This window comes from Cyprinodon tularosa, unplaced genomic scaffold (genome assembly GCF_016077235.1).
Source record: "Cyprinodon tularosa strain WSP-4 unplaced genomic scaffold, ASM1607723v1 ctg332, whole genome shotgun sequence".
NCBI classification, from domain to species: Eukaryota; Metazoa; Chordata; class Actinopteri; order Cyprinodontiformes; family Cyprinodontidae; genus Cyprinodon; species Cyprinodon tularosa.
Window position 1 is genome coordinate 932643 of NW_024039044.1, and position 27631 is coordinate 960273.

General features: G+C 41.6%; 2 protein-coding genes and 1 long non-coding RNA gene across 3 annotated transcripts; 2 read left to right on the top strand and 1 right to left on the bottom strand.

Annotated features, from left to right (window-relative positions):
- Window positions 1–542: 542 nt before the first annotated feature.
- zgc:56622 (uncharacterized protein LOC326033 homolog) lies at window positions 543–12902 on the top strand. The gene is made up of 10 exons (XM_038293933.1): window positions 543–840; window positions 2510–2680; window positions 2762–2878; window positions 5211–5288; window positions 5440–5556; window positions 9006–9118; window positions 11940–12027; window positions 12090–12173; window positions 12256–12338; window positions 12410–12902. Exons 1-10 carry the CDS (start codon window positions 760–762, stop codon window positions 12441–12443), a joined length of 966 nt encoding a protein of 321 aa, XP_038149861.1. The 5' UTR covers window positions 543–759; the 3' UTR covers window positions 12444–12902.
- Window positions 12540–25001, bottom strand: klhl36 (kelch-like family member 36). The gene is made up of 9 exons (XM_038293930.1): window positions 24840–25001; window positions 22590–22667; window positions 22308–22502; window positions 21891–22013; window positions 21008–21229; window positions 20625–20930; window positions 16598–16825; window positions 16362–16519; window positions 12540–13995 (listed from the first exon to the last, which is right to left on the bottom strand). Exons 2-9 carry the CDS (start codon window positions 22641–22643, stop codon window positions 13422–13424), a joined length of 1860 nt encoding a protein of 619 aa, XP_038149858.1. The 5' UTR covers window positions 22644–22667; window positions 24840–25001; the 3' UTR covers window positions 12540–13421.
- On the top strand, window positions 24777–26480 carry LOC119789147. Its single transcript, XR_005281546.1, has 3 exons — window positions 24777–24991; window positions 25137–25234; window positions 26337–26480. It is a non-coding gene; the product is annotated as an uncharacterized LOC119789147 (long non-coding RNA).
- Window positions 26481–27631: the final 1151 nt, after the last annotated feature.

A 27631-nucleotide genomic window follows, 5' to 3' on the forward strand; every position in this document is an offset into this window, starting at 1 on the left:
ATTACAGCATGCTGTGCGTGTGTGTGTGCTCTGGCATTTGTTACAGTATGAGGCCCATTTTTTAGAAATAAAATATCTTATGAGGACCCATCGCTCCTTATTGATATGTACAGGTAAAAATAGCAGCGGATAAAAAGTTCTAATATGGGGAGAAATACAAACATGCCTTTTTGTGTGTGTGTGTGTGTTTGTTTGAGCTACAACTGGGGGCAGTGTTTGTCAAATATCCCCTGTTGTAGGGACCTAAATGTCCAAAGTGGTCCAAATGGGGACATTCAATAGGTACCCAAATGGTAAAGTGTTCTTCTTTGGGTTGGGGTTAAGGTTAGGTATATGTTGGTAATAGTTTGGGTTAGGGTAAGGGTCTTGGTTAGGCCATATGATTTAAATGTATGTCAATGAAGTGTCCTTGAAAGTCATGCAAACAAAGACTGCGTGTGTGTGTGTGTATGTGTGTCTGTGCACTGCGTAAAATATGAGAAAATTGACCTTTGAAACCTGCCAGTACCCACGTAGTTTTACTTATAAGAACTTGTTGGTGGTGCAGTACTTTGAACGTTGCCCAATAATTAACTTTCCACTAGATAAGGAGGAAATAAAAGAGTGAATGGGCAAAAACTGAGTCACAGGGGAAGAGAAACAAAGTCAAATCAGCCAAGAAAAGGAAGCAGGTTGATTCAGCAAAAAGGAAGACAAAAAAGAGGAAGAGGAAAGCAACTGCAGTGACAGTTTTCGTGCTGCTGGAACTGAAAGCTCTCCATGGAGGACACACAGGTGGTCAGACATGTTCAGCTGAATGACGGCAGGCGTATGCCGCTGCTGGGTCTGGGAACATGGAAGGTACACACTCAAATATCTGCAGCTCAGAGTAGAAAGGTTAGCTTTGCTTTGAACATTGAGGGTTATTAACTACACTGATATGCTTCCTGAAGTTTAAAAACTGTTACCAGAAACTGTGATTGGTCGGTTGGAGGAAGATTGGTCTGCTAATTTGAAATCTAAACATCTAAACCTTTATTGTTTCTAAGCAGCATGAATTGCTGTGAGTTGCCTCGACAGATTTATTCTAAACCTTCATGCAAATTTGGGTTTTAGATTAAGTCCACTTTACAAGAGACAAAAGGAAATAATTAAAACACAAATGCACTTAAATGCATTTAATCTGAGATTCTATTACATTTATTGATGCTGAGAACAGAAGATGATCTGTAACTAATTGTTTATATTAATAAAAAAGCCTAAATATAATCTTTTTACCAAAGTTTAAAACATTAAAAACAGAATATAAACACACGGGGTACTCATCATGGCCCGTTTTATCCATTCTAGTTTGGACATGTCCAATTTAGTTTTGAATCAATATTGTTATGGATCTAAATTATGTCTATTTGTTGGTTCGTTGAGGACATTCAAAGTAGATGTTATTTGTTATCACAACAACAACACCAGTGGCAGATGATGCTGCCATAGCTGGTAGACATTTAGTGCTGTTGAGTTTCACAGTCTGAGCTTTACTCCTTCCTTTCAAGATAGGAAGTAAAAAAAAAAACACCAACTCTAAATAAGAAACGAGCCAAATCCTGCTGAGTAAGAATGATCTCTGTTCTTTTTATTGGTCCAGTCTGAGTTAGAAACCCATTTACAGAGAAACTTCTGCATTAAGGAACTTAGGTTAGGCTAGGCTTAGACTCTCTGACCCCTCAACCTTTCCAGTCTTGCCCCGACTATCAGAACCACTGCACGGCTGGTTGTTGCATCTCTAAAAAGCTTATTTAAAGCCATGGAAGGCTAGAGCACATTTCTGTAGTTCAATATCTCCAACACAAAGATCATTTTTATTATTAAAACAGGGTGGAAGATTTACTTCAACAACAAAAAGCAGTTCAAATATGCAAACTAATGTTTGAACAAGCCTTATTGAGGTACAGTCTCTATCTTCCATTACATGCCTTGGTGTTGCTTTTACTGCATGATATCCTGGCAAAACTAGTTCTTCAGCTTCCTGCTTTGCTTCAGCATGTTTAGGATGTAAAGGAGCCAGATTATGCAACTATTTCATGCAAACTGGACCCGAAGCAGCTGCGGCAGCATGAGTCATCAATAAATCTTGAAATCTTGCAGAAGCCATTGTGAAGGATTTGCTTTGGAAAAATCAGAAAGAACTTTTCAAGGTATTTCAGAGGAAAGGTTAGAGGTCACTTGATCTGTAAACCAGCTCCTGTATTTAGATAACCAGCTTTTATCACCAAAATGTGAAAGAGAAGAGAAGTGTTGATCTGGTGAAAGGCAGAGTCTTCTAGGGTCTGTGAAGGTTGAATATGCTGTTTTTTATCTGGTCAATGCCAATATTTCCAATGCCTCTCTTTGCATGATCAACGCTGCTCGAGAAAATGAGGCTCATGTTGAATACCCATTATATGTCCCTGTTATGAAGCCAGGTAACAGGGCCAGATCTCAAAGCTATCTCACCAGCTCTGACTGGTCTGACTGAACCCTTTCCTTGTGTCAGTCCTCTAAGGAGCCATCCACCCAGGGCGCTGTGGAGACCGCCATCGCAGCCGGATACCGCCACATTGACACCGCATTCAGCTACGATAACGAGGTGGAGATCGGCAAAGCTCTGAAGTCCAAGATGCAGCAGGGCATCATTCGCCGGGAGGACATGTTCATCGTTAGTAAGGTGAGACAGCAGCTGAAATCCTCTGGAAACTTTTGTTTACTTTGAATGTCAGTTTGTCTTCATTTTTTCTTTTCTTTTTAGCTGTGGTGTACCTACTTTGCCCCAGAGGACATCCCTGTCTGCCTCAATAAGTCCCTACAGGATCTGCAGCTGGACTACCTGGATCTCTACCTCATACACTTTCCCATCGGCTTAAAGGTTCGAATCAGATGCAGTAAGAGGCCAAGGTGTACTTGATTTGGATGACCTGTGCTAAACAGCTGTGGTTACATTTTTGATTTTCCAGGTTCTTTTTCTGTTTCTCAGCAGCACTCCAACAAAATATACAAGCCCATTATTTTTTCAAAGAGATGCATGGAAATAATTATCATCTGAACACTAAAGGCTGATTTATACTCAGAAACCAGGTTATCTTCAAGTGTGTCGCAGTGAACGTAAATGTGCCCCTGTCCCTTCCGCAGACACTCTACTGCATCCTTTCCAAAATTGTAGGTGTCCGAAGACAGTGCCGCAGACAGGAGGCCTCTGATTGGTCAAATCTACATCCGCTTTACACTATCTCTATTTCCTGTTTGGTACCTTACTGGCTTGTTTTGTTTGTATGATTGCCATTGCGGAAAAACATCTCGTGAAGTTGGACCAGCTAGAAGAGCGAGGTGTGCCTGAACGCTTGGACCCTTTTTCCACCTGGATCCCCGCTCTTTTTTGTCCTCATTTCCCTCCATGGTCGCACAAACTTGCCCCCACTACCTCGGTGTATCTAGACCCACAGCTTTTCCCTCTTGTGTTGTGGTGTGGAATAGCATAGCACAGACCATGCTTCAAATATGGGCATAAATAAAAAATATCTGCGATAAGCTCACTGCGACAGACTGCTGCAGGAGTATAACCAGCCCTTAAGTGATATGTTCACCATTAGAGCTTAATTTCAGCCTGTTGCCATATCTTGGTCTTTATCTAAGTATTAAACCATCTCTGGAACCAATTCCAACTTCTCTTTGGCCGCCACACTAAACAATATCAGCATTGCCAAGAAAATTGTGGGTGATATAGACAGGCAGGGAGCCCATCTGACATCTACCAGTAATTCAAAAGTGATGTGGACTGCCCTATTGGAATTTGACTGTCATCATAAAGAATTTGGGAGAACAGACAGGATTTATTTTTCACAACACAAAGGCAGCAGCATTCTGCACAGACGGCAGGTATGATGCTGGAGGACCGGAGAAAGAATCTTCTCTTTTGGTCTCAAATAAAAAAAATTATCAGGACAATCATCTATAAGATGATTGGAGACTCAAACATGGCAGAGTAGCTTTTGGGATCTGGACCATTCCAAGTGTCAGAACAAGTCAAGGTTGATGTTTCATAATGTCACTAAGTAACGTTCATCTCTCCAGACGCGCATGAGATCAACTCTTTAATTAATGGAGAATTTCTTTACCTTTTTATTTTATTGATATATAAGTGTTTACCTAACACAATTAAAGGGAAAAAGATGGTTGGTTTGCCAGCAGAAGTTCTTAAAAAAAAAAAAAGTTCAGCTGTTTAAGAAAACACACCTTTTATTTTCCTTTACTACTGATCACCATGCCTCATGCAGATCAAGAAAGAGGTGAAAGTAGCTGCTGGGGATCGTGAGTTTTCAGCACCGCAGCTGTATTAGCACAGCTTTATGAATTTGACCACTGATTAAATCACATTTGAAATCCACCCTGGAATTTGAGAACCTTGACATTCACCAGTGCTGAAGTTTGATCAATAAATGAGGATTTCCTTTTTTGAAAAATTTCAAAAGACAAGTTCAAGTTAATGTATCACCCCCTGAGCCAGCCCCCACCTTTAAAATACATTTGACGTCAATAGACAGTAGACCAGAATATGTCCAGCAGATACAACTAACTAGCAAATCCTGGAATGATCAATCCAGATGCCATGTCAAAGTGTTTTCCCTAAAAATAGCATTACTTTATAGATGATATGTCTTCCCTACTTCAAGTTATGTAGATACAAGAACTGCACCTGTAATCTGTCTCAGGTTTGATAATTACATATTAAGTCCTAACGTAATGTTTATCTTCCTCCCACTATTTTGCCCATTCTGATGATCAGCACATGTTCTGCATATTCATGGAGGCAAAAACGTGAAATGCTGCACGTCTAGTTTGTAGATCAGCTTTATGCGTGATATCATGTCTGAATTTTGGTTGTAGAAACATATTTGGTAGACAAGGTCCTATTTGTCGAGGGAAACTAATACTGTTGATTACCCTGTACATCCCCCTTGACAAAATAATGTTGGTGAAAGCATCATTCTGTGGATAGGGAAGCTGGTCAGAAATAGGTTTAGCTAAGGATTAAAAACAGCAATAAAAGTAATAATAATGATACTAAAAAGAATAGTTATTTTCTTGTAGTTATAGTAAAATAAAAGCTACAAAACTAAACTAAATTCACAGCTCAGATGGAAGGATGTCTTGCAGCCACAATGCAAATAACTAATTAAAATTGTTAAATTATTAATTCACAGAGGATGGGGGATGAGATTCTTCCAAGGAAGGATGGAAAGCTTCTGACGTTGGACATAGATTATGTTGACGTGTGGAGGGTAAGATCAAGTAGCTGTCCTGCATTAATGCTGTCAATAAAATTCCCTTTATAACGCAAATTAAACTGAGGACTTTGCAACAGGTATACATTCATCAACTCTGTAAAACCACACAAGAGATTTATATACTGCATATGTTGTTTGTTTTCAGGGTTTGGAGGCTCTGCAGGCCTCAGGAAAGGTGAAGAGCATTGGTGTGTCCAACTTCAGCATCCTTCAGCTGGAGAGACTTCTGGCTCTCTGCAAGGTTCCTCCTGCTGTTAACCAGGTGCTGAGTTTAAATCTTTGTGCATTTGCTAACTTTCCATTCGTAGCTATAGAGATGCTCTGTTCTCCAGGTTCCTCTTGAAAAAAAAAAAGGTATTCTCAATGAGATTTACACCTAATTAAGTTAATGTCTTTATTACTACTTTTGCTGTTTCAGAAATGGATCTTAGATGTTTTGGATCATTGCCCTGGTAGGAATTTTCATTAGGTCCAGATTTTAGCTAGCAATTTGGAGGGAGTCCTCCATCTACATAATAAACAGTTAGAGTATACAGCAGCAGCAGCAAAGCAGACCCAGCATGATGCTGCCACCACTGTGCTTCATTTGAACTCCCTTTCCTGTCATGCTGGGAAGCATTGATATATATGACTAAGTATTACATTATTCTGATCTAGGGCTGTAGGTTTTTTGTTGTAAAAAATGCAACATTGCAATTTTTTAAATTTCCCTTTGCAAAAGCACAAACAGCAAATATAAGCTACTAATAGACATGTTTTAAGCCAAGGTGTAGTGGATCAGGTTGGCTTCCTTATTTCTTTATGAATGTTTGTATGTGCCTGTGTGCTCCTAAAACACAATGCAAAGACAAACAGTTATAAAACTTAATATAGACTTTAGCTGAAGGTCCTTACAGTCAATTACCATCCAAATCAGAGCATTTTATAAAAAATAGCATAAAAAGTAAACACATACTTACTAATAATAACTGAGTTAAAGCACCAACTAGCTGCTAGTGACTCAGCATTTATGCAATTGGTTAACATGGAGCCAATGCGGAGAACAGATGTGATACATTTCATGTTTTATTATGGTCAAACTGCATTTCTGCTAATAAACAACAGTTAATCTTAGGAATATGAAAACTGATTTATTGTATGCTTACAAATTGCACAAAATAAACACAGTAATTGATACTAGAAATTCTCTGCCAAACTTGATATATTCCAGTGAGATCAAATAGGGCCAACAACTCATACCTTGAACCTGCAGCGAAGCAAACAAACCTTCACCCACTTTTCTAGTTGCTGTGCTTTTATCTTCAATTTCTTTTTGAACAAGCAGCACCTTAAAATATATAATATAAAGCGGAATATAAAATGTAAGAATTTAGATTACAAGTAACAGTCTTATTTCTGTTAAAACCTTCATAATAACAGGTCAAAGTAATATCAGACAAGAGATAAAGCTTTTTATCTTTAGCTCCAGAATTTTTTTGCTTTCATAGCTTTGAGTGCTGTCTTGTCCAGAGTCCATTATTGCAGGGATTCAGTGTTAACCTCTAAATCACATGTATGGGAAGAGCCGTGTCTTCATTATGTTAAAGGTAATGTGGCTAACAACCGAATGCCTCTGCAAGTTAGACATTTTAAAACTGCCAACTTATTACACATGCAATTAATTGTCCAGCCCTAGTTAGAATAATCTTTATTTCAACATTTAATCATTGTGTTTTGTATAATTTATGACTCAAACCATTCAGAACCAGAACCACTACCAGTGAACTAGACCTCATCCTGATTCTACTTCCACCAGCTGCTTGTTCATGCAGGTGGTTGTTAGGGTGTTGGTCTTGGAAAAGATGATTCAGGTTGGACTGAGTAAAGCAGACTAATACAAGGTTCTGTCTTTAATCCTCTATAAATGTTCCAGACCGGACTCACAGAAGGGATCTGTGTGGGACACCACTAGATTAATGCTGCTAGAAGCTTTTTGGATTGAAAGCATGTGGTGAAGGTATTGTTTATATAGAAAATTGAAATCTTCATGGGGTGTACTCAGGGAAAACTGACCATAAACAGATTTTTTTGCATTTATTTTTGAAATTTAATCAGGTAAAAGATGCTAATAAGCCAAGTGTGTGATACTGTAGGAAAAGGGGATTACTCTATGTTGGTTATTTGTTGTGCATAATGATCTTGAAAGGTTCTCCTCCTGCAGTTTTGGTAGGAAACACACAGTACTGTAATCTAATCTAAATAGAAGTGGGTCTACTGTGATTTTCACCTCCTTCTCTCGAGTAATAACCATTACTCACGGAGAACACCATATTTATTGTAACAGATGCTTGTTTTTCCTATCAAAGCTCATGGGGCTTGATACAAGCCTTTCCTTTTTATTTTGATAGAGCGTGTAGCTGTATCGTATCACCTTGACTTCCCCACTGGGAACTTATCCGTTTTATATCACATTTTTCCCTTGGATATATTGTCATTGGTCAACATGTTGCAACTTGCTGGGGGAGATTCAAAAGAATAAGACATGATTTCATTAGAAAAGATCTCTATTCTCCACAGGCTCTCCTTAGTGAATGAGGTTGCATTTGGAGTTTGTCTGGAAATGTACAAATTTTGATAGGGCGTTAAACATTGCAAGGAAAAGATTTTAGTGCATAAAATATGTTTAAAGCAGTCCTTTGGGTCATAATAAAGAATTGCATCTTTATAGCACAATTTTAAGACACTTAATGCTTGAAGTTATTGATTGATTGATTTTATTTACAGTGGAGAAATTTAGGCCAGCTCAACTTAACTCACCTTCCTTTGCAAGCAGTTCCATTACAGCTTTTTTGGTTATTTTATTTTGACCAGATTGGCCTTTGTTATGCCTGCTCAGGAGATGGCACAAGAGGAGCTGATGTGTGACAAGAACAGGCTGATTGTTTGCGGAACAAGGAAAAACAAGAGGTCCAGAAGTTTAACTAAATGATCAAACTGAAAGATAATTTAGTTACAAACCATAGACCATGACTGAAGGCAGAAAAATAAAACAAAAAGTACATGCAATACACTCAGGTGGGGGTGCTGTTTTTAATAATCCCCTATTTACCTTCTACACATGGGGACCTTCACCCAAAGATCAGATAAAAAGGAATGTGTCTCATCTGTTTAGTACAACAATCTGAGATTAGTTTTGTATCACTGGGTCACATACACTAATAGGTATTTCTTTTTGGTTAAAACATTTATTCATGGCCTCTAATTGAACCACATGTTACAGAGGTGAGAGCAGGCAGGGAGCCGCTGATCTAATGCAAATAACGGTCTACCGAATATCCAATATTTAACATGTAAAACTAACTGCTTCTATAACTTTTGAAGTCATTATTTTTTTCTGTACAATCCTAAAGCAAAAACTTTCTCATGAAATGTGGAATTTTACCTACCTCAGGCAAACGGAGAGGATTAGAATGGTGTGATTGTGACATTTTCAATGGAAAAGGGGCAATAAATTTACCGAACACATTTTTAGCGACAGGATCTTTAATTTTAATTTACATTCCATTTAAATCTGAACCAATCATAGTTATTTCTCGACATCATGTGAGGTTTATCACTTTTATGAACCTGGTTAAGGAGGAAAACTTAACAGCTAACCTATATGAATTAAATATTTTGATGAAAATCTGAAAACCAAAAAATCTGCATCTATTGATGTCTTTCCTCTGACAGGTGGAGCTTCATCCTTACATGGTTCAGAAAGACCTCATTGAGTACTGCAAATCCAAAAACATCACACTGACGGCCTACAGCCCTTTCGGTTCACCAGAAAGGCCCCCAGAAATGTAAGATCCACTTCCTTACAGTACAAACCAAACTATTTCCACCTATCTTCCCAATAGATCTGCTTCCTCAGCTGCAAATACAAAATTGTTTAGATTGAATCTTTCAAAAGAGTAGTTATTGCAGCACTGAGTGACTTCACAGCCAACAGCAGCTTTATATCTCTGCTAGTTTTAAAAAAAATATCTGGTAGCTGTGAGAACACTCTTTTTGTCTTCTTTAAGAAGTTCAGCATCCACTTACCTTTTTAGAATAAAAACAACTTTATTGTCCTTGTACCCCAAGATAAACTTGAAATTGTGTGTGTTTGTACTTTGGTTCCTTTATGGTCACCTCAACAATTATTGAAACCTAGTATCCCTCAAAATGAAAGTTTATTACAACAGCATCATTTCACTTTGAAGAATTTCAGATCTTCAGCCTCTAATGAGGGATTTTAAAATCCAAATGAAGAAATTATCAATTTCTATGTATGATTTATTGACCCTCACACTGGAAACACTGTTTATTTAAAGGCCTGTGTATGTGCTCTTCTAAAGAGGGCAAACCATAAAACATCCTTTTGAACATGGCAGATGAATTATAAACTTCTTCGGTCAGGAAGTGCCCAAAGGAAACCTGCTGCTGGCCTTAACATGTCCAAGTTTAAGGTTAAAGAATTATTTTATAAAGGTTTATGCATTTCAAACCAGATAGAAAACATTGGACCAGAATTTAGTTAATTTTCCAACACAGTGAGGAGGATGGGAAGGGAGGAAAAATATCTGTAACACTCATGACAACAAGGCCACAGGAAAGCTTTTCACTCCTACCACCGCCAACACAAATGTTCTGACTTTAATTTAATTCCTTTAAGCATTAGAGAGCACCACAGCTCGAACCGTTTGAAATACTCCTAAAAATTGAAACTTCTGCAGGAGGATAATCAAGAACATGTGGAAAATGGTCATTATCTGTACGATAAAGACAGCTGCACAGGTAAGCAGCCGTTAACTGCAGTCCTTACAACTTAAAAAAAAAAGATTATCCTTAAAAAATGTTGTGAAATAAAGGTTGAGTTGTTGTGAGATGATAGTTCAGTTTTTAAAGGATGAATTTTCTTAGGTTAAGCAGGGTACAGTAATTCCCCTCTTAATAAGAATAACTGAACTTTATTGATCTCACACTGGAGAAATTTACCTCTGCATTTATCCCATCCTGTGGGGGAGCAGTGGGCTGCCATAGTGGGGCGCCCGGGGAGCAATCAGGGGTTAAGCGTCTTGCTCAGGGACCCAGAGTGGCAGTCTGTGGGCAGGGGCGGATCTAGAAAAATATTTATGGGGTGGCAAGAGGGGGGCAGGAATTTTTTAGGGGTGGCAACATATGGCATTTGTTTACACTGAATTTAATCACAGTTATCACAGTTTGATGAGAATAGTATGTACAGTACTAGTGTTTCATGTGAAACAGTTCATATTAATAATACATCGTACAATGTGATCTCACTTAATAGGAGATAGAAGAACGATAACACTACTTCTAGAGGGGCATTATCACAGGAAAGGTATTAAGGTAAGACAAAGGTGCTGAGTGGCAGATGTGTGAGATTGACTGTCAGAGAGGCAGCTTTGCAGCATTTGCACAAGAAGAAACTATAGAAAGAAAAAGTTTCCCATCAGAGATCTATGGACTGAGCTGTACTAAAGTGAGCAGAACTACACAGTAGAAATAAATGGGTCAAGGCACCCGAACAAGGTACCAGACATCTATGTAATGTTTACTCTGAACACACATTTACCACATTTGTTCCTCAGTAACTTGACATACAGCAGTTAAGGCAACATGAAAGGGACATTTCATGCATGTAAATATGCTGTAGATAGAGCTGTATATGGAGGACCAACTCTGCCATATTTAAAAATAAAAACAGAAATAAATAAATGCTCAATAAATAAATAAGCATACAATTAATTGCCACCAAAAATACAATAAACAAATAAATGTAATTAGAAATTATATTATAATGGCAGGCAGAAATGTAAAAAGGGCAGGCAGAAAGAAATAGCGGCGAAGAAATAATTAGGGTAAAAAAATACAAAGGAAGAATAAAACAGACAAAAATATTATAACATGCACTTAAATAAATACTTAAAAATATAAGTAATTAAAAAATTAAGTTGAAGATAATAAATGACAAAAAATAAATAAGGTAAATATTAAAAAGGCAAAGAAATAAAGAAGCCAATTAAAATAGTTATATACCTTTATGACTAGCTGTATAATTTAATTTCTACTTACATTTATTTGTTGTTTGTATTTTTGGCGGCAATTAATTGTATGCTTATTTATTTATTGAGCATTTATTTATTTCTGTATTTATTTTTAAATATGGCAGACTTGGTCCTCCACACTGCTGTTTCATTTCTCGATAGATAGTTAAACAGTTTTTACCTGTTTCATCCTGTTTCTCCTCTCCCCATGACCCCTGGCTCCCTCGCTTTGCCCCATTCGGTTTTCAAAACAATCAGTCTCAGTCGCTCTCGCGTCATCTCGTGCTACATTCACTGCAGTCCGACATTAGAAATTAGCAGTCGCAAGTCTCAAATTATCCATAATTTATAAGCCTCGCCACCCCTACCGCCAACTGGGGTGGCAGCAGGGGTGGCAAGGCTGTCATTTAGGGTGGCATTTGCCACCCTATGCCACCCCAGTAGATCCGCCTATGTCTGTGGGTTTGGTTTTTGAACTCACAAACTCAGGATTCAAAGCTCTATGCCCTAACCACAAGGCTGCCTGTCCCCTACTCTTCCAGCTACCAGCCTCTGTTTGTTTTGTCTGTTGCAGGAAAAGAGATGAAGCTGATCCCCAAAAGCTGCTGGAAGACCCTGTGGTTGCAGAAATAGCAAAGAAGCACCAGCGCAGCTCTGCACAGGTCAGTCAGTGTGCACCACAGCGTGTGTGTTTGTGTTCCTGCTCTAATGAATGTTTTGACAGGTTCTGCTGAGGTATCACGTGCAGCAGGATATCCCCGTCATCCCTAAAAGTGACAAACCTCATCACATCCTGGAAAACACAAAGGTAGAACCCAAACATTTGCATAGAACAACACATCACTAAAACAGTTCCAGGTTTGATTGGACTGACTCTCAACCTGCTCCAGATCTTTGACTTTAGCCTTACTGAGGATGACATGAACACCCTGAGAGGCCTGGACCGAGGCTGGAAGGCCTGCTTACTCGAGGAGTAAGTCACAATCCAGATTCTGCTGCTGGTGATGCTCAGGTCCACATTGTGACTGCTGTTGTGTTCCCCAGAATCAAGTCCCACCCATACTACCCGTTTCAGTGATGCAGCTGGAGGAGTGACAGCGTGAAACTGGCCCAAATGATGCTCCGACCTCAACAAACTACTATGAGCCTTTGTTTGAAAGGAAAACACACCGTGTGGGTTTGGATTGTTTATTACGGTAAACAATTGTGATGTAACAGACGGTCCAGTTGACTCTGATTTATTCATTTTAATAGCCTCAGAGACACATCCTCCTGATGTTTTTATGATTCACTCATCTATTCCTCTTCATGCTGCATTTATTGCTGAGAGTTTTCTGTGTCGATTTAGTCTGACAGTGTTCTGCTGACCCGTCAATCATCACAGACACGAATGTCATGCTGTGTTCTGGCTTCTATTGTCATTTTTTTTTTTTTACAAGAATCTTACATCATGTTTGAATCTACAAATTTTTTCAGATTCATTAAAGTTCTGCTATTTGCTTTCTTTCAAATAAATAAAAAAATAATGGTGTTAAAATTGACCCTGAGTTTCATCCTAAAAGGTCAACATTTGATCGATGTTGGAACTTCAGAAGCATTCAGGAAAATGTTTTTCTTCGTCACTTAAGACCTGCTTGGGTCTTTTTAGAACCCCTGTCCTGCTGGAAGATCCAAATAAGTCCAAACTTTAGCTGTTTAGCCCCACATTGACCTCTTTTTGTTGAGATTTGTAGAATAGTTTTCTTCTCTGATGCTGAAGGTGTTTGGCTCCTAACAACCCAGAGTTTCTTCTCTGCAGATATTGTCTCCATACCTAAACGCACCTGCAGTTTGATCCACAGATTAATCTAAACTAGATCAAATCTACAGAGCTCCTGGGACTTTTTGCTGTGGTTCTTCTCATCTGCAGTCAGTCCCTATCAGTGAGGATATCCATTAGCTCTTACTCTTCAGATTTACCAGAAGAAAAGTCATATGGTTAAATGTTGTTCTTGAAGCTCCTCCTCTGTCCATGTTTGAAGCTGGGTGGTTCTAACCCAATAGAAGAACCAGAACCCTACGTTGGCTGGGATCTCCATCTTACCCCTCGGCCCGTTTTCTTCTTCTCTGGTGCAGCCGGCTGAGCCGAGGGCCTGACGATACACACGCACGCCGACGCTCCAGCGATTCTTTTGGGCAGGTCAGGCCCTCTGGACCAGGACCCTGTGTCGGGGTCGTACACCTGGGTGACTCTAGAGAAAGCCATGCTCTCCCAGCTGTAGCCTCCCAGAATGTAAATCTTCCCAGCCCAGACCGCCAGCCCCGCCTCGCTGTTGGGCAGCAGCAGTGGTGCCACCCGGGACCACTGGCCGGACAGTGGGTCGTAGGACTCCACCTGTAGGACGTCAAAGCGCTCGGTGGTGTCGGCATGATCGTCGCTACCACCAATGGCGTAGATGAGGTGGTCCAAGGAGGCCATGCAGTGCCAGCCCCGAGCCAGAGACATGGGCTGCCGCTCTCGCCACACCTCCCCGTCCCGGGATGGGTCGTAGCTCAGGAAGTCCTTGCGGTATGGTCCTATCTGGTAGTCGTGACCACCTGAGATGTAGACCACGCCTTGGTGGACAGTGCCAGCATGACCGTAAGTGAACCTGAAACACCAAAAAAATGGAGTAGGATTCAGCTTCTGTAGAACGAAGCCCAGAGATCAGTTTTAACCAGAATTTACTATATGTGTCAGGACACTGAAAGTGTTACCTGAACCAAGAGGAACAGAAAAAAAAAATTCAGAATAGACCTAGAAGAACTTTACAGAATTCACAGTAGATCAGACAAAGAAACTACAAACTGGACAGTGACCCCTGCTGGTGCTTCTCACGATCGCCAGTGTAACCTGCAACCCTTTTTTTCTGACTGGCTGCATCAGGAATGTTCTGGAGCAGTCCAATGAGGTCCAGTCCTGAATCTCATGGAGGGAGGTAAAGATTAGGGTGACAGTGAGGACAGTCAGAAGACTTGACCAAAGCACCTTAAACAACATTCAGTCATTCACCCGTTAACACACTCACACACACACACACACACACACACACACACACACACACACACACACACACACACACACACACACACACACACACACACACACACACACACACACACACACACACACACACACACACACACTGATGGTGGTGAGCTACATTGTAGCCACAGCTGCCCTGGGGCTCACTAATAGAAACCAGAATGCCGTTACTGGCGTCACCGGGCCCTCTGACCACCATCAGTGGACAATGCACATGAAGTGTCTTGCCCAAGGACACAACGGCACCGAAAGCTGGAGCCAGGGCTTGAACCAACAACCCTCTAATTGCAGGGCAAACTCCTGCACCCAACGCCCATGTCACCCCTCCACCAGTATAATATCAAAAGTAAACTGATTTTTTTTTTTTTTTTTTTTTTTAAGAAAATGTAAATTATATTGTTTTTAAAACTTCCTGCTTAAAAATGTTTTAAAAGCGTTTTAATTCGCTTGAAATGTGAATATTTTGGGGTTCAGATTAGAGAGTAAAAAAAAAAGACGTTAGTTATTTCTGTTCTACTAATGCAGTGGACCGGAACTGGGATTCTTGGTTTCTATGGATTAAAATCTGAACAGTGCGGCATGTCTGGGCTCCTAAATCATTACTTTGTAGAACAACCTTCGGCTGCAGGTCTTCAATGATCAGATCTCCTTCTACAGGTCTGCTGTATCTCTAGTTTAACTGTTGCTCTTTTATACAGAGCAGGGCTTTTTCTAGGATTTTTAGGTATGAGGGAGCAGCAAGAGGGGTTGGGGAGTGTAAGGGGGTGTCCTCCCCGCTTTCTGGGGTGCACTTTTTTTAAATGAAGATAAAATGGGGCTTTCTGAGACTATCTGAGAGGGAATTTTTTTCTAGAGCTCTCCATGGTGCCCCCCCTCGAGTAGTTGAGCTCTGAGCTTTTCTGGAGGCTCCAATCCAGAAGAAGTAAAAGCCTGTGAAATACCCTCACACAGCCAGTGTGAGAGACGCTGAGCAGTCAAAGGCTGTCCTGCAGGATTCCCTCTGTAATACACAAACAGGCGCTCTGTGCGGCGCACGACAGCGCACGAACGGGACAGAGAAGATGGCACATAACTTCCTCCCCGGAGTTATGAGGAGGATTGAAGCCATTCAGTTATCACCTTCAACCTGAAAGAGCTTGTGATGCTCTTGGGTGTGAAAGCAGAAAAGCAAAAATCGAAAAGACTGAAAACTGGGGGCGAGATTAAAAGCATTTCTTTAATGGAAAGTGCACAGCTTTACTTGGAGCATTTTCTTCTTTTCTGTGTTTAATTTTGTATCTGTGACACATGGAGTGGCCTGTAAAAAACATTTCTCTGGTTCTGCTTCAACGGTATAAAAAAAAATATTGGTTTGGATCAGTTCCTTCTTCTTTCTGTCTCAAGTTGAAGTAGATAAATCGCTGCTGCACGGTGACACTGGAGGAAAAAAGCTGCAGCTGGAAAGAGTTTGTGTGTACTGTTAAACAGCATTAGGTTTTTTTCTTTTGTTTGTTTGTTTTATTTTTCATGGGCTGCTTCTCAACCTGTAGCTAAAAAAAAGAAAAAAGTTTTTGCTCCTTTTAAACCTATTTTTAGTCTATCGTCAATGGTCGAAGGATTCGTCCAGGCACCCAGCCTTACAGTCCACCAATTGTCATGTGGACAGATTCCGTCTCTTAAGCTGTGGATCTCTGCAGCTCCTCCAGAGTTACCATGGTCCTCTAATTATTTCTCTCTTCCACGAAGAACCTTCATGGTCTCCATGAAACTGATTGTTCTCCTCTGAGGCCAGATCGGGTTACTGATCAGAGGACCTCTGGAGGTAGTTGGTCATTTCTCCTCAAGTGTTTTGTTATTGGATTTTGTGAAAACCTCTAACTGACTGTAAAATGCCAGAGGAGATCCTGATATTTTGCTTAAAAAGCAGAAGACGCAACAGATAGGTTGTCCTACCTGGGGAGTTGTGCTACGTAGGACCAGCAGTCCTTAGCAGGATGATAAATCTCCACAGACGAAAGCGCTCCGCTGCCATTTCTGCCTCCCACGGCGATCAGGGACTCTCCCACAGCTCCCAGGTAAAAGTCCACCCGCGGCTGGTTCATCGGAGCTCCCTGGGAAATGTCACACTGTAATGGAGCAGAACGCAAAAAGAAGACCATCTACCACAAGGAGGTTGGTTGTCCCCTCACCATGGTCCACAGGTTGAGTCGTGGGTCGTATCTGTACAGCAGGTTACAAGCAGCATCTCCTCCGTTGTCCCTGGAGGAGCTTCCGCCTGCAGCGAAGATGAAGCCTCCTAGGACGGCCAGGCAGTGGTGGCTGCGCCGGGCTGGAAGCTCCGTCTCCAGCTCCCAGCTTCCTGTCTCGCTGTCCAGCCAGCAGACGTTGGCACTCAGCTCCTGTCCGCGCTCAAACACCTTAACAACCAGAGAAACAGGGACCTCTTCATAGAGAACCAACACCATAGGTCTACAAACCCAACCTTGGTCCTCACTGACTGACCAAACGTTTCCACCCAGATATATTATATCAAATAGTCAGGAGTTTACCTAATCTCAATCATGGGCTTAAAGGCCTCTGTGATAGCTATGAGATGAACATGTGCACGGCTTAACTATTGAGCATGGGTTGGACAAGGATGCTGTACTGCCAAGAAACAGTCTTCGGGGGTGAATACCCATTGAACAAGAGTTGCAAGAATACGCCCAAGTTGTGAAGGATTAACACCAGGTGTGTGCTCTTAACCCAGTTTTTAGGGAAGTGTTGGCCCTAGAGGGTTAGATCAGTGTGCTTATACTCTGCGAAGATTGCAAGTACCGCGTCGAATCCCACTGCTTCCACTCTGGGTTCCTGAGCAAAACACTTCACCCCACACTGCCCCCCCGGGTGCCACCCAATGGCAGCACCCTGCTCCCCAAGCGGATGGGTTAAATGCAGAGAGGGAATTTCTCCAATGTTAGTTCAATTATTATTATTAGGAAGTGTATTTTCAGACTGAAAGATGAGATCCTTTCAGAACACTAATAAGGAGGGAGTTTCCAAGACACCGCTGCATCCTCTGCAGATGCTCCCTGGAAAACCCAGTGTTCTCCATACAAAGCACTCCTTTATCCGCTGACAAGAGTCAGCAAACCTTCCCAGACGGGCTGGCCACTCTGAGACAAGCTGAGAAGCTAAGCTTCTCCAGACCACCAGAAACCCCTCACCTCCCTCTCAACAGATATAATCAAAGGTTAAAGGGTCCAGCAGCGATGAGAGCAACACAATTTGGATTAGATTATTTAAATATATCTGATTTTACTGAGTTTTAAAAACTGACCTAAGCAAATAACGCTGGTATAGCAGTCTTGAAGCAGATGCTAAGCTTTTACAAGTGTCATTTATAACCTTATGACAAACTTTATTTAAATAAAGATTTAAGACCTAACATGATGTTAATGTTTTTGTGTTTTCTGATCAGCTTATTAGATTTAGTTACTCAAATATGACTGAGAAGTCTTTTTAAACAAATTCCCTCACATCTGCTAGCCATTATCTCCTCTGTCCTAACAGAGGTAATTCATATCGACCTAAACACCGCCTACAACGCCTCCTGGCTGAAATAATCCCTCAAGAAAAAGTGCATAACTTAAAAAAACGAAATCAATTATCTAAACGAAAAGTGTTCTTTAAAAAATCTTTTTAACCAAAATAAGTTTTATTTAAGTTTGGAATCACAGTGTAAATTGCTTTAAATCCATTTGCTCTAAATCAGTTTGAAAACTAATTTGACCTCATTCCAAATTATTCAATTATTATAAACTTCTATTCTCAATTATAAAATCCAAGATGAAATGTGATGTCATTGCATAATTCAATCTATTTTAAATAATTTTTGTTAATAATTCTCATAATTTAAATGAATGTTGTTGAATTATTCAATATGTCAGCAGAGTTGAAGGTTTAAGTGACTGTCCCTGTAGAGCCTCCCTCATCTACCGCAGGATGTTCATCAGTGCTGTTTACACTTAAAGGAATAGTACACCCAAAACATGATTAGCCTTCATTTCCTACTCACCCCCATGCTGAACAACACTCTGGAGTACTTTTTTGATATCTCAAATGCATCTGGAGATCTGGGAGGCTTCTTGCTGTCTGCTGACATTCAAATAATGGAGGTCTATTGTGCCCGAGACAGAAAGGTCCATAAAAGTCCACAAAAAACGTGTCAATATTCCTCCATACTGCTCGTCCAATGTATTCCAAGTGTCCTGAGTGGGTAGCATCCAGAATTTACTCGAAACGAAGTCATTTAGAATGTTTTTAGAGCATAAACAGTAGTGTATAGGATTTCCTGAAAGCGCGTTCACGATTCTACGGAAGCCGGCAGACCAAACCAGCGCATTCAGCTCGGCAAAAAACTCATGCTCTTCCTCAGCACTGAAGTCCTCAGACATTTTTTCTTTCGTTGTTTCTTTCTTTGCACAGGTAAACAGCACATTTCTTCTTCTACGCTTGCATTATCGTCAGAGCAGACGCTGAATGCGCACTTTCATCTGGTTTGGTCTGCCGGCTTCCGTAGCGTCGTAAACGCGCCAGCGCGCGCTTTCAGGAAATCCTATACACTACTGTTTATGCTCTAAAAACATTCTAAATGACTTCGTTTCGAGTAAATTCTGGATGCTACCCACTCAGGACACTTGGAATACATTGGACGAGCAGTATGGAGGAATATTGACACGTTTTTGTGGACTTTTATGGACCTTTCTGCCTCGGGTACCATAGACCTCCATTATTTGAATGTCAGCAGACAGCAAGAAGCCTCCCAGATCTCCAGATGCATTTGAGATATCAAAAAAGTACTCCAGAGTGTTGTTCAGCATGGGGGTAAGTAGAAAATGAAGGCTAATAATGTTTTGGGTGTACTATTCCTTTAAGAAAGCTTGTACCATAATGTACCATTGAATTAATATAAATATAATATAAATAAATCAAACGCAAAGACCAGCATTTATCCTGAGAGGGCAACACTGTCACTGTTTTAAGTCAAAATTACAGAAATAAACAAGCAATAAAAACATTTTAAACATTTAATTTACACCCCACAGGCACCATTTATATTGTTTATCTGCAAATAAGTTGTTTTTTGGAGTGAGTCACACTTTAATTTAAGGCTCATCCTATGCAGGGATCCAAGCCCAGTGAATCACTAAACCAAATTTGACACAATCCTCTAGAATTCGATACCATGCTCGATACATTTAAAACTGTTTAGAATGGCGGCATCTGCTGGATAATTTTCAGAACTACAATTGAGCGGATATCCCTGCATATTTCACACTTGAACTGGTTTATTTCCATAATAATAATAATATTGATAATGACTAAATAAATGAATAATAAAAAGAACTAATATCTGACCAGTAAAACTGCAATATGATAAACAGCTTTTCTGATGCCTAACAGTTATATCACTGTGTGCTCCTATGACTATGGCTCCAAGCTCTAATCCATCCTGGTTTCCAGGCTCTATTACAGTGGAAACTTCTCAGCCAATGCGACCTGTTATTTGGGTGGGCTGCACCTACAACTATATAAAAACATATAATCCTTTTAAATTGTTCTGATATTTTAAATGATTCAAACCAACTCTGCTCCCCAGTAGTTCCCACAGGTTCTTCACGTTCCTGTTCTGGTTCTGACAGATGAAGATGATCACATTAATAGAGAAGCATAAATAACTGTTTAGATTTGCTGTGTGAAGAAATATCTGTTATATATTATTCAGTGGATGACTGAGGTGGGTATAGATGTGTGTCTGTAATGTGCGTGTCTCCGTCTATTTTAGATTTATGTATGTGACAAACTATTCTGAATCAATTCTAAAGTAGACATAAATTTAAAATTTCTTTCTGTCTTTGAATAAAACTGTAAATGGGAAAACCCGCTGTTTGAGCCATGATTCTGATGCATCTAAATGCTCCAGTAGTATTAACACAACGAGATTATTCAAATTTACTGTGAAGCTTAACACAAGTCTGACGTAAAGATGCTTTGCGTGCGACGTTCACGTGCCTGGGGTGCACTCGAAACACTTCTCAGCACGATTCTACTTCAAAAAGGCCAAAGCTGTGTCGAGCAGACATAGCCTAACATCACTATGTAGAACAGATCCACTGACAGTAAGAAACTTGTAACTTTTTTAATCCAACCGTGCTCGTTGGCATCCATCAGTACCTCTCCTCCAATCAGCAGGAGCTGTTCCACCCCTCCCCTCAGTGTGGTTCTTGATGTTTGGAGCAGTGGCTGAGCGCTTGGCCGGGCGTGGTACCCCAACGCCTCCTCCACCAGTTGCTCACAGCCGGCCCCCTCAGGCAGCAGGGCCCGCACCGCCGGCAGCACCAGGCTCACCAGGTCTTCCATCGGGATCAGCGGGAACCTAATATGGGACAGGAGCTCTTTGGCGTGGAGAGCTTGCTCCGGGCTCTGTCCGAGCCACTGCAGAGCCGCCTGCAGAAGAGCCTGCTCGCTGTCATGCTGGACCTGATGGAGAACCAGAGCGGGCTTCCTAATAAACTGCTGCATGGATGAGGATAAGAGGATGACTGCAGCGGTCTTACCTGGCTGCTGGAGAGGTAGGAGGAGAGCTTGTGCAGGGGAACGTTTTGAAGAAAGTCAGGAGTGAAAGAGAGAGTGGCGAATCGAGCGAGGATGAAGTGGTCGATGAAGCTGTCGAGGCGCTCCAGACTGTAGAGCTGCGCCAGCTCCTGCAGGTACAGGTAGTTTTCCTCGCTCACCTCCCGCTCCAGGTACTGGCAGCAGAAGTCCACCGTGCGCCACAGCTGGAGATCAAAAACAAAGCAGGTAGTGAATAATCATCTCCTGTTATTGACCTCCTAACTGGACTTTAATAACAAAAAAAAGGCTCAATATCTGGACTTAAAGTACTAAGGAACCGTCCTTTCCTTTAGTGTGGGCTTTTAAAGAGGCTAATCCAACAACAGAGCTTATTTCAGGGGTTTTCTTTGGGCTTTAGTAGTTTTTACAGCTTCAGTTTTTGGTACCAAAACCTCATCAGATGGATAAATATCAATGCATCTTGGTAGTGGATGGATCGATTAATTTTTTCCATTATTTGGGAACCACCCTTTGTACCTGCAGACACAGCAGGAAGTCTGCATCCTCGATCTATAACCACCACCATAAATGGTTCCATCAGTAAATCTGCAAGCTGCAGTTCCAAAGCAAACGTAAGGCTGATCAGATTTAGCAGGTTGGAGCCTGTAGATAAAAGCTGTTGCATTTGGTGATGTTTGGCTTATTTAACTGACGCTCTGATTGGTTGTGATAATAAATCCACATGGAGACTTCCAGAGGGATACAGAGGCAGGTCTCACCACACCAACCCTGACTGATGAGCTTCTGATGGAAGCTAGATCCAGCTGGTGGTGGTTCCTCTCATGTGGTCTACCTGTCTGCTGTAATCTGTTGAACTGGCCTCACCTGGAGCAGGTGAGCAGCCTCAAGCACGCAGTCGATGTTTCCTCCATCCAACAGAAGTTCCCCGCTGTACAGGAAGTCCACCACAGCCTTCAGACCCTCGTAGGACATCCCAACCAACTCCACCTGTGGACAGAAGAGGACCGGTCTCTCTCAGATCTGTCAATGCTCCCCTTTTACTTCCTAGATCAGTCCAGTTTACCGCGTTTGCTTTGACAAATGGAAAAAAAAAAAGATTAACCTCTGGAAGCTTCATCTCTATCTGCATCCATCTGGATTCCTTCGCACTACATAGAAACTATCCAAAGTTTCAAATTCTAGGGTATAAAACACAAGACTGAAGCATGGAGGTGAATGCGTCATGCTGGGGTCTGCTGGTAAATGAAATGGATGGAATGATGGAGGAGCGTGACCACTAACCTCCTGCTGGTGCTCCTCCTTCATACCCAGGGTGAACATGGCATGGAAGTACGGGCTGGAGATGGCCAGAAGGGCCCGGTGTGCAGAGAAGCGCTGGCCGTCGGCAACCAGCACTACGTCACAGAAGCGGTTTTGTTGCCGCTGGTCGTTGAAGCCCTGCAGCACCTCAACAGCCTGGTCCGTGGAGCGGAAGATCTGCCAGCAACAATGGACTGATCAGAGATCTGATATAGACACAACTAAATATTCTCCTCCCAGAACGTCCAGATTTCAATCACTGACCTTGGGGGATTCGCTGACCCTGCAGGGTCGACGCATGTAGCCCAGTCTGTCCATAAGGTTCCGTCAGACAGGATTCATCTGAAAAACAAAAATGTACCTGCTGTTAGGCAAGCAGACGGAGATACGCTGAGTCTACAGGTCCAACATCAGTAAGAGGTTCTTCAGGTGAGGTCCAAAGAGCTCTGATTGGTTCAAATGTTTCTGCTTCTGACAGTCACTGGGGACAGGAAACCGTTAGCTCATTCACAGACTGCTGCATATTCAAAGAAAGATGAATAGAAAAATGCAGCCTGAGCAGGACTGGGAAGCAAAGCCCATTCAGGATTTCGGATCACAGCTGGAGTTGCAACCTAAAATAATTACTTTACAGTTTGATTCACAACATGAGTTGGTTTACTCCTCTGTTATTATTCTGCTCCCAAACCGGAGATGTCAGAATCGTCTTACCTGAGGAGAACCAGAACCCAACTGAGTGATCAAAAGTTCTCTTTTCAGATTATATATATATTTTTTATTTGATTTGAAATTCCAGGTCCCAGAGTCTGATGGCGGAATCCCAAAACCCACTGACATCCAGTGGGAGAAGTCCAGTGCATCAAATAATGCATGTGACATGTCATATATTATGACTCAAGCATCAGCCTGCAACCTACTAAACCTAACTTCACAGGATTCATACCTTAAAACTAAAGTCTCAATGTATACCATTGAGAAATGCATGCAAGCGTCCCCTTGGGTCACAGTTTATGACGGGTGACAGATTTCCTCATAACACCAGAATCATGTCAACTGTTCAGTCAACTGATCATTTTCACGCTTACATGTTCATTATTAGAACTGGACCCACCACAAGGATCAGAACTACTGTCAGTGATTCTGGTGTTCCCAGAGGACAGCAGGGACAGAGGACGGCAGAGACTGAGGAAAGCAGAGACAGAGGAAAGCAGAGTGAGAGGACAGCAGAGACTGAGGAAAGCAGAGACTGAGGAAAGCAGAGACTGAGGAAAGCAGAGACTGAGGAAAGCAGAGACTGAGGAAAGCAGAGACAGAGAACGGCAGAGACAGAGAACGGCAGAGACTGAGGACGGAAGAGACTGAGGATAGCAGAGACACAGAAAGGCAGAGACACAGGACAGCAGAGACACAGGACAGCAGAGACTGAGGAAAGCAGAGACACAGGAAGGCAGAGACAGAGAACGGCAGAGACTGAGGACGGAAGAGACTGAGGAAAGCAGAGACAGAGGAAAGCAGAGACAGAGGAAAGCAGAGACAGAGGAAAGCAGAGTGAGAGGACAGCAGAGACTGAGGAAAGCAGAGACAGAGGAAAGCAGAGTGAGAGGACAGCAGAGACTGAGGACGGAAGAGACTGAGGAAAGCAGAGACAGAGGAAAGCAGAGACAGAGGAAAGCAGAGTGAGAGGACAGCAGAGACTGAGGAAAGCAGACACTGAGGAAAGCAGAGGCACAGGAAGGCAGAGACAGAGAACGGCAGAGACTGAGGACGGAAGAGACTGAGGATAGCAGAGACACAGAAAGGCAGAGACACAGGACAGCAGAGACACAGGACAGCAGAGACAGAGGACGGCAGAGACTGAGGACGGCAGAGACTGAGGACGGCAGAGACACAGGAAGGCAGAGACAGAGGACGGCAGAGACAAGGGATGGCAGTAACAAGGTACGGCAGAGACACAGGACCGCAGAGACAGAGAACGGCCGAGACTGAGGACAGCTGAGACAAGGGACGGCAGTGACTGAGGACGGCAGAGACACAGGACCGCAGAGATTGTGGACGGCAGAGACTAAGCACGGCAGAGACAAGGGATGGCAGAGACAAGGTACGGCAGAGACACAGGACCGCAGAGACAGAGAACGGCAGAGACTGAGGACGGCAGAGACACAGGACGGCAGAGACACAGGACGGCAGAGACAGAGGACAGCAGACACACAGGACGGCAGAGACTGAGGACGGCAGACACACAGGACGGCAGTGACTGAGGACGGCAGAGACACAGGACCGCAGAGATTGTGGACGGCAGAGACTAAGCACGGCAGAGACAAGGGATGGCAGAGACAAGGTACGGCAGAGACACAGGACCGCAGAGACAGAGAACGGCAGAGACTGAGGACGGCAGAGACACAGGACGGCAGAGACACAGGACGGCAGAGACACAGGACGGCAGAGACACAGGACGGCAGAGACAGAGGACAGCAGACACACAGGACGGCAGAGACTGAGGACATCTCTTCTTACCTGCGGTGGTAACAAAAGATGAAGCAACACATTTTATTCTTTAGGGGACACTCTGGAGGTTCAGTCCAGGACTCTCCTTCCTCTACTCTTGCACATTAGCCAAGTTTCAAACGAGTTCTCCGTTAGCTGCAGGCTAAACAGTGCGACTTCCGGTAAGGATTTTCAAAATAATGTTTGTTTGTTTGTTTGTTTCTTTCTTTCTTTCTTTCTTTCTTTTTGAAGCTCGATGAACATAGAGACATAGTGGTGTCTTCAGTTTATCTGTCAAATGAGCTTTATCTGTGTAATTTTCTATAGGTCTCCACACTCTGCTGTCTGTAAAAGGTTCCTGTGTCATGATGTGAAAAGAACCGAAGTTCTAGCTGAGACAAAAATCCACAGAACCACAGAAAGAGGTTTGTAAGCTTATAAGCCAAAAATGAAAAAGCTGGGACCTTTTTTGCCTGATTTAGACAGGGGGGAACAGATTACAGCAGGTGGCCTGCTATAATTTGTTCCCCCCTTATAACTTTAAGAAATAAAGGTCCATCACATCCAAAGTTTCAGGAATAAATTGTCATCATAAAAGATGCTTATAAGCCAAAAATAAAAAAGCTGGGGCCTTTTTTGTCTGATTGAGACAGGGGGAACAGATTACAGCAGGTTTTATTTTATCCCATATTGCCAATTCTGGCAAAATGGGATGAAATAAAACGGCTGATGTTAGAAGACAAACTGTTTATTAAGAATAGTACAACATAGATAAATTGTACGTTACTATAAACACAAATATAGATTTAAGTACTAAATTTCAACCAGGAAAAAATTATTTTCCATCTGCATATAGTCTTTAATGATTACACGTGCACTCCATTTTCTATTTTATTTTTATTACAAGTATATGGTTTACAACAGTTTTTAATGGGATGAGAACATTTGGATACTGTGAAACAATGAGAGATTTTTTTTAATGAACGTGTGGAAAAGAACAAGGATCTGTTTGCTTTCAGATGGAGGAGTAGACACTGCTGTCAGCGACCAGCTTTCAAGCAAACGTTTGTGTTTTATAATCAGTTTTAAATCAATATCACTGGCGATATTCTGCTATAACACGTGAAGTAAAGAATAAAACAGTAAAGCTCAACTTTCATACACGTAAAACCTTTCAAATTTCAAGTTCTGCACGTTGGAATTTAGGCGGAGTTAAGTCGGGTTATTCTTCCTACTCCGTGCGCGCTCCCGACGAGGGGATACAAATTTTCGCAGGGATAACTACCTTGGCACGACACCTGTACGGTAATTTCGCATTCTGCTTACTTTTTTCCATATAGTCAGAGAAACAAACTCAATCCTTTAGTCCTTCGTTTAGCTATGCTGCGGTTGTTTACACTACGCCTTTTCCACCAAAAATGGCGTCTTAGCAACAAATGTCACGTGACTGGCGGAGACCGATAAATATATATAAAACAATACGATGTGTTTCAACATCAGACGGAGTAAAATAGACTGCAATTTCAGGAGGATGAGGCTGTGGTTCTGTCGGAAGAGAGAAACTGGTATCTAGCAGGTTGCCATAGGAGGCTGTTGCCATGGTGATGCATCCAGTACTCTTGACAATTCCCGCCTGCAGAAACACAATAAAAAAAAATAAAAAAAGTTAATTAAACAAGTAAGACCAAAGTTATTTCTACATGTTGCTATAAAACAAGATGAAATATTTATCATGTAAATAATTGTTTTGTTTCTTTAGTCTTATTCTTGGTGGTTTATTTTGAAATCAACTATCTTAACCGGATGTTGTCACTGACGTCACATATTTTGAAATCAGCTGTTTCATATGATGTGGGCGTTCAAGACAGGAAAACTTTCCCAAAGTGTTGAAAAATGACTGAAGGCAACAATCACAGAAAACAGAACAACCGGTTTTTCTGTTGGAAATAAATCCCACCAGTGTGAGGTTGTGTTAGTTAAGGATATTTAAACTATAATAAAATATTTATCAGGATTTTTTTTTCATCCTTTTTAATTCATCTATTTTTCCAGACACACGCTTAAATAAATAATAGACTAAAATAAAAATGCTTTTTTTAATGAAGCGTTGCATGAATGTTTTTATCTAAAAACATTCATGCAATGATGCAATGATAAAAGTTAAGTTTTTACCTTCACATAGAGAAACTGTACGCTCACTATTCCTTTTTAGGCTTTTCAGCTCAGGGATCCAGTCACCTGCAGAAATACCCGGATGAGTCATGGGTGTACAGATGGGGGTATAGGGAGTTTGAGGACAGCTCTGTAGCAAGGTGCATTAATGAAAAATATGCATTAATGAAAAATTAGTAATGATGTTTAATGGACTGATATACAAGGATGGAGGTAATGGCTCTGTGTGCTCAGGCTGCACCAGCAGGTGGCAGACTGGTGTAGTTGGTGACATCCCTTTAGTTGGTGGTCATCTCTGCTTATTTTCCGACCAGCTGGTGAAACTGGTGGACAGGAGAGAGGCAGCCATCATCAGTTGCCTTTAAACTGGACGAGGCCCTGAAGCTCTGCTTTCTACCCTGGTATCAAACCACGGAGTAATTATTAATGATGTGAACAGAGGAGATCTTTGTTTGACCTGAGGTGGTCTGATTAAAAACATTGCAGAGTGTGCAATATTTTCTGAATTTGAATATGGATAAATCAAAATAAATAAAATTAAATGACTCTATGTAAAGTTGAGGTATTTTGTAAAACAACAACCGGAAATGACTCGTTTGTCCTTCAGAATAAAGGCTAAATATTTATATTTTTTTAAATATAGGATTTCA

What these genes read in the sequence shown, in the direction of transcription:
- klhl36 (XM_038293930.1), bottom strand. Translation starts at nt 22,643, where the DNA reads ATGGACAGACTGGGCTACATGCGTCGACCCTGCAGGGTCAGCGAATCC. An exon ending in GGGTCAGCGAATCCCCCAAG is followed by an intron (nt 22,503 to 22,589) that starts GTCAGTGATTGA and finishes TGTTGCTGGCAG; the next exon opens with ATCTTCCGCTCCACGGACCA. An exon ending in TACGTAGCACAACTCCCCAG is followed by an intron (nt 13,996 to 16,361) that starts GTAGGACAACCT and finishes TTGGTGTTTCAG; the next exon opens with GTTCACTTACGGTCATGCTG.
- zgc:56622 (XM_038293933.1), top strand. Translation starts at nt 760, where the DNA reads ATGGAGGACACACAGGTGGTCAGACATGTTCAGCTGAATGACGGCAGG. An exon ending in ACTTTCCCATCGGCTTAAAG is followed by an intron (nt 2,879 to 5,210) that starts GTTCGAATCAGA and finishes ATTAATTCACAG; the next exon opens with AGGATGGGGGATGAGATTCT. An exon ending in ACCAGCGCAGCTCTGCACAG is followed by an intron (nt 12,028 to 12,089) that starts GTCAGTCAGTGT and finishes ATGTTTTGACAG; the next exon opens with GTTCTGCTGAGGTATCACGT.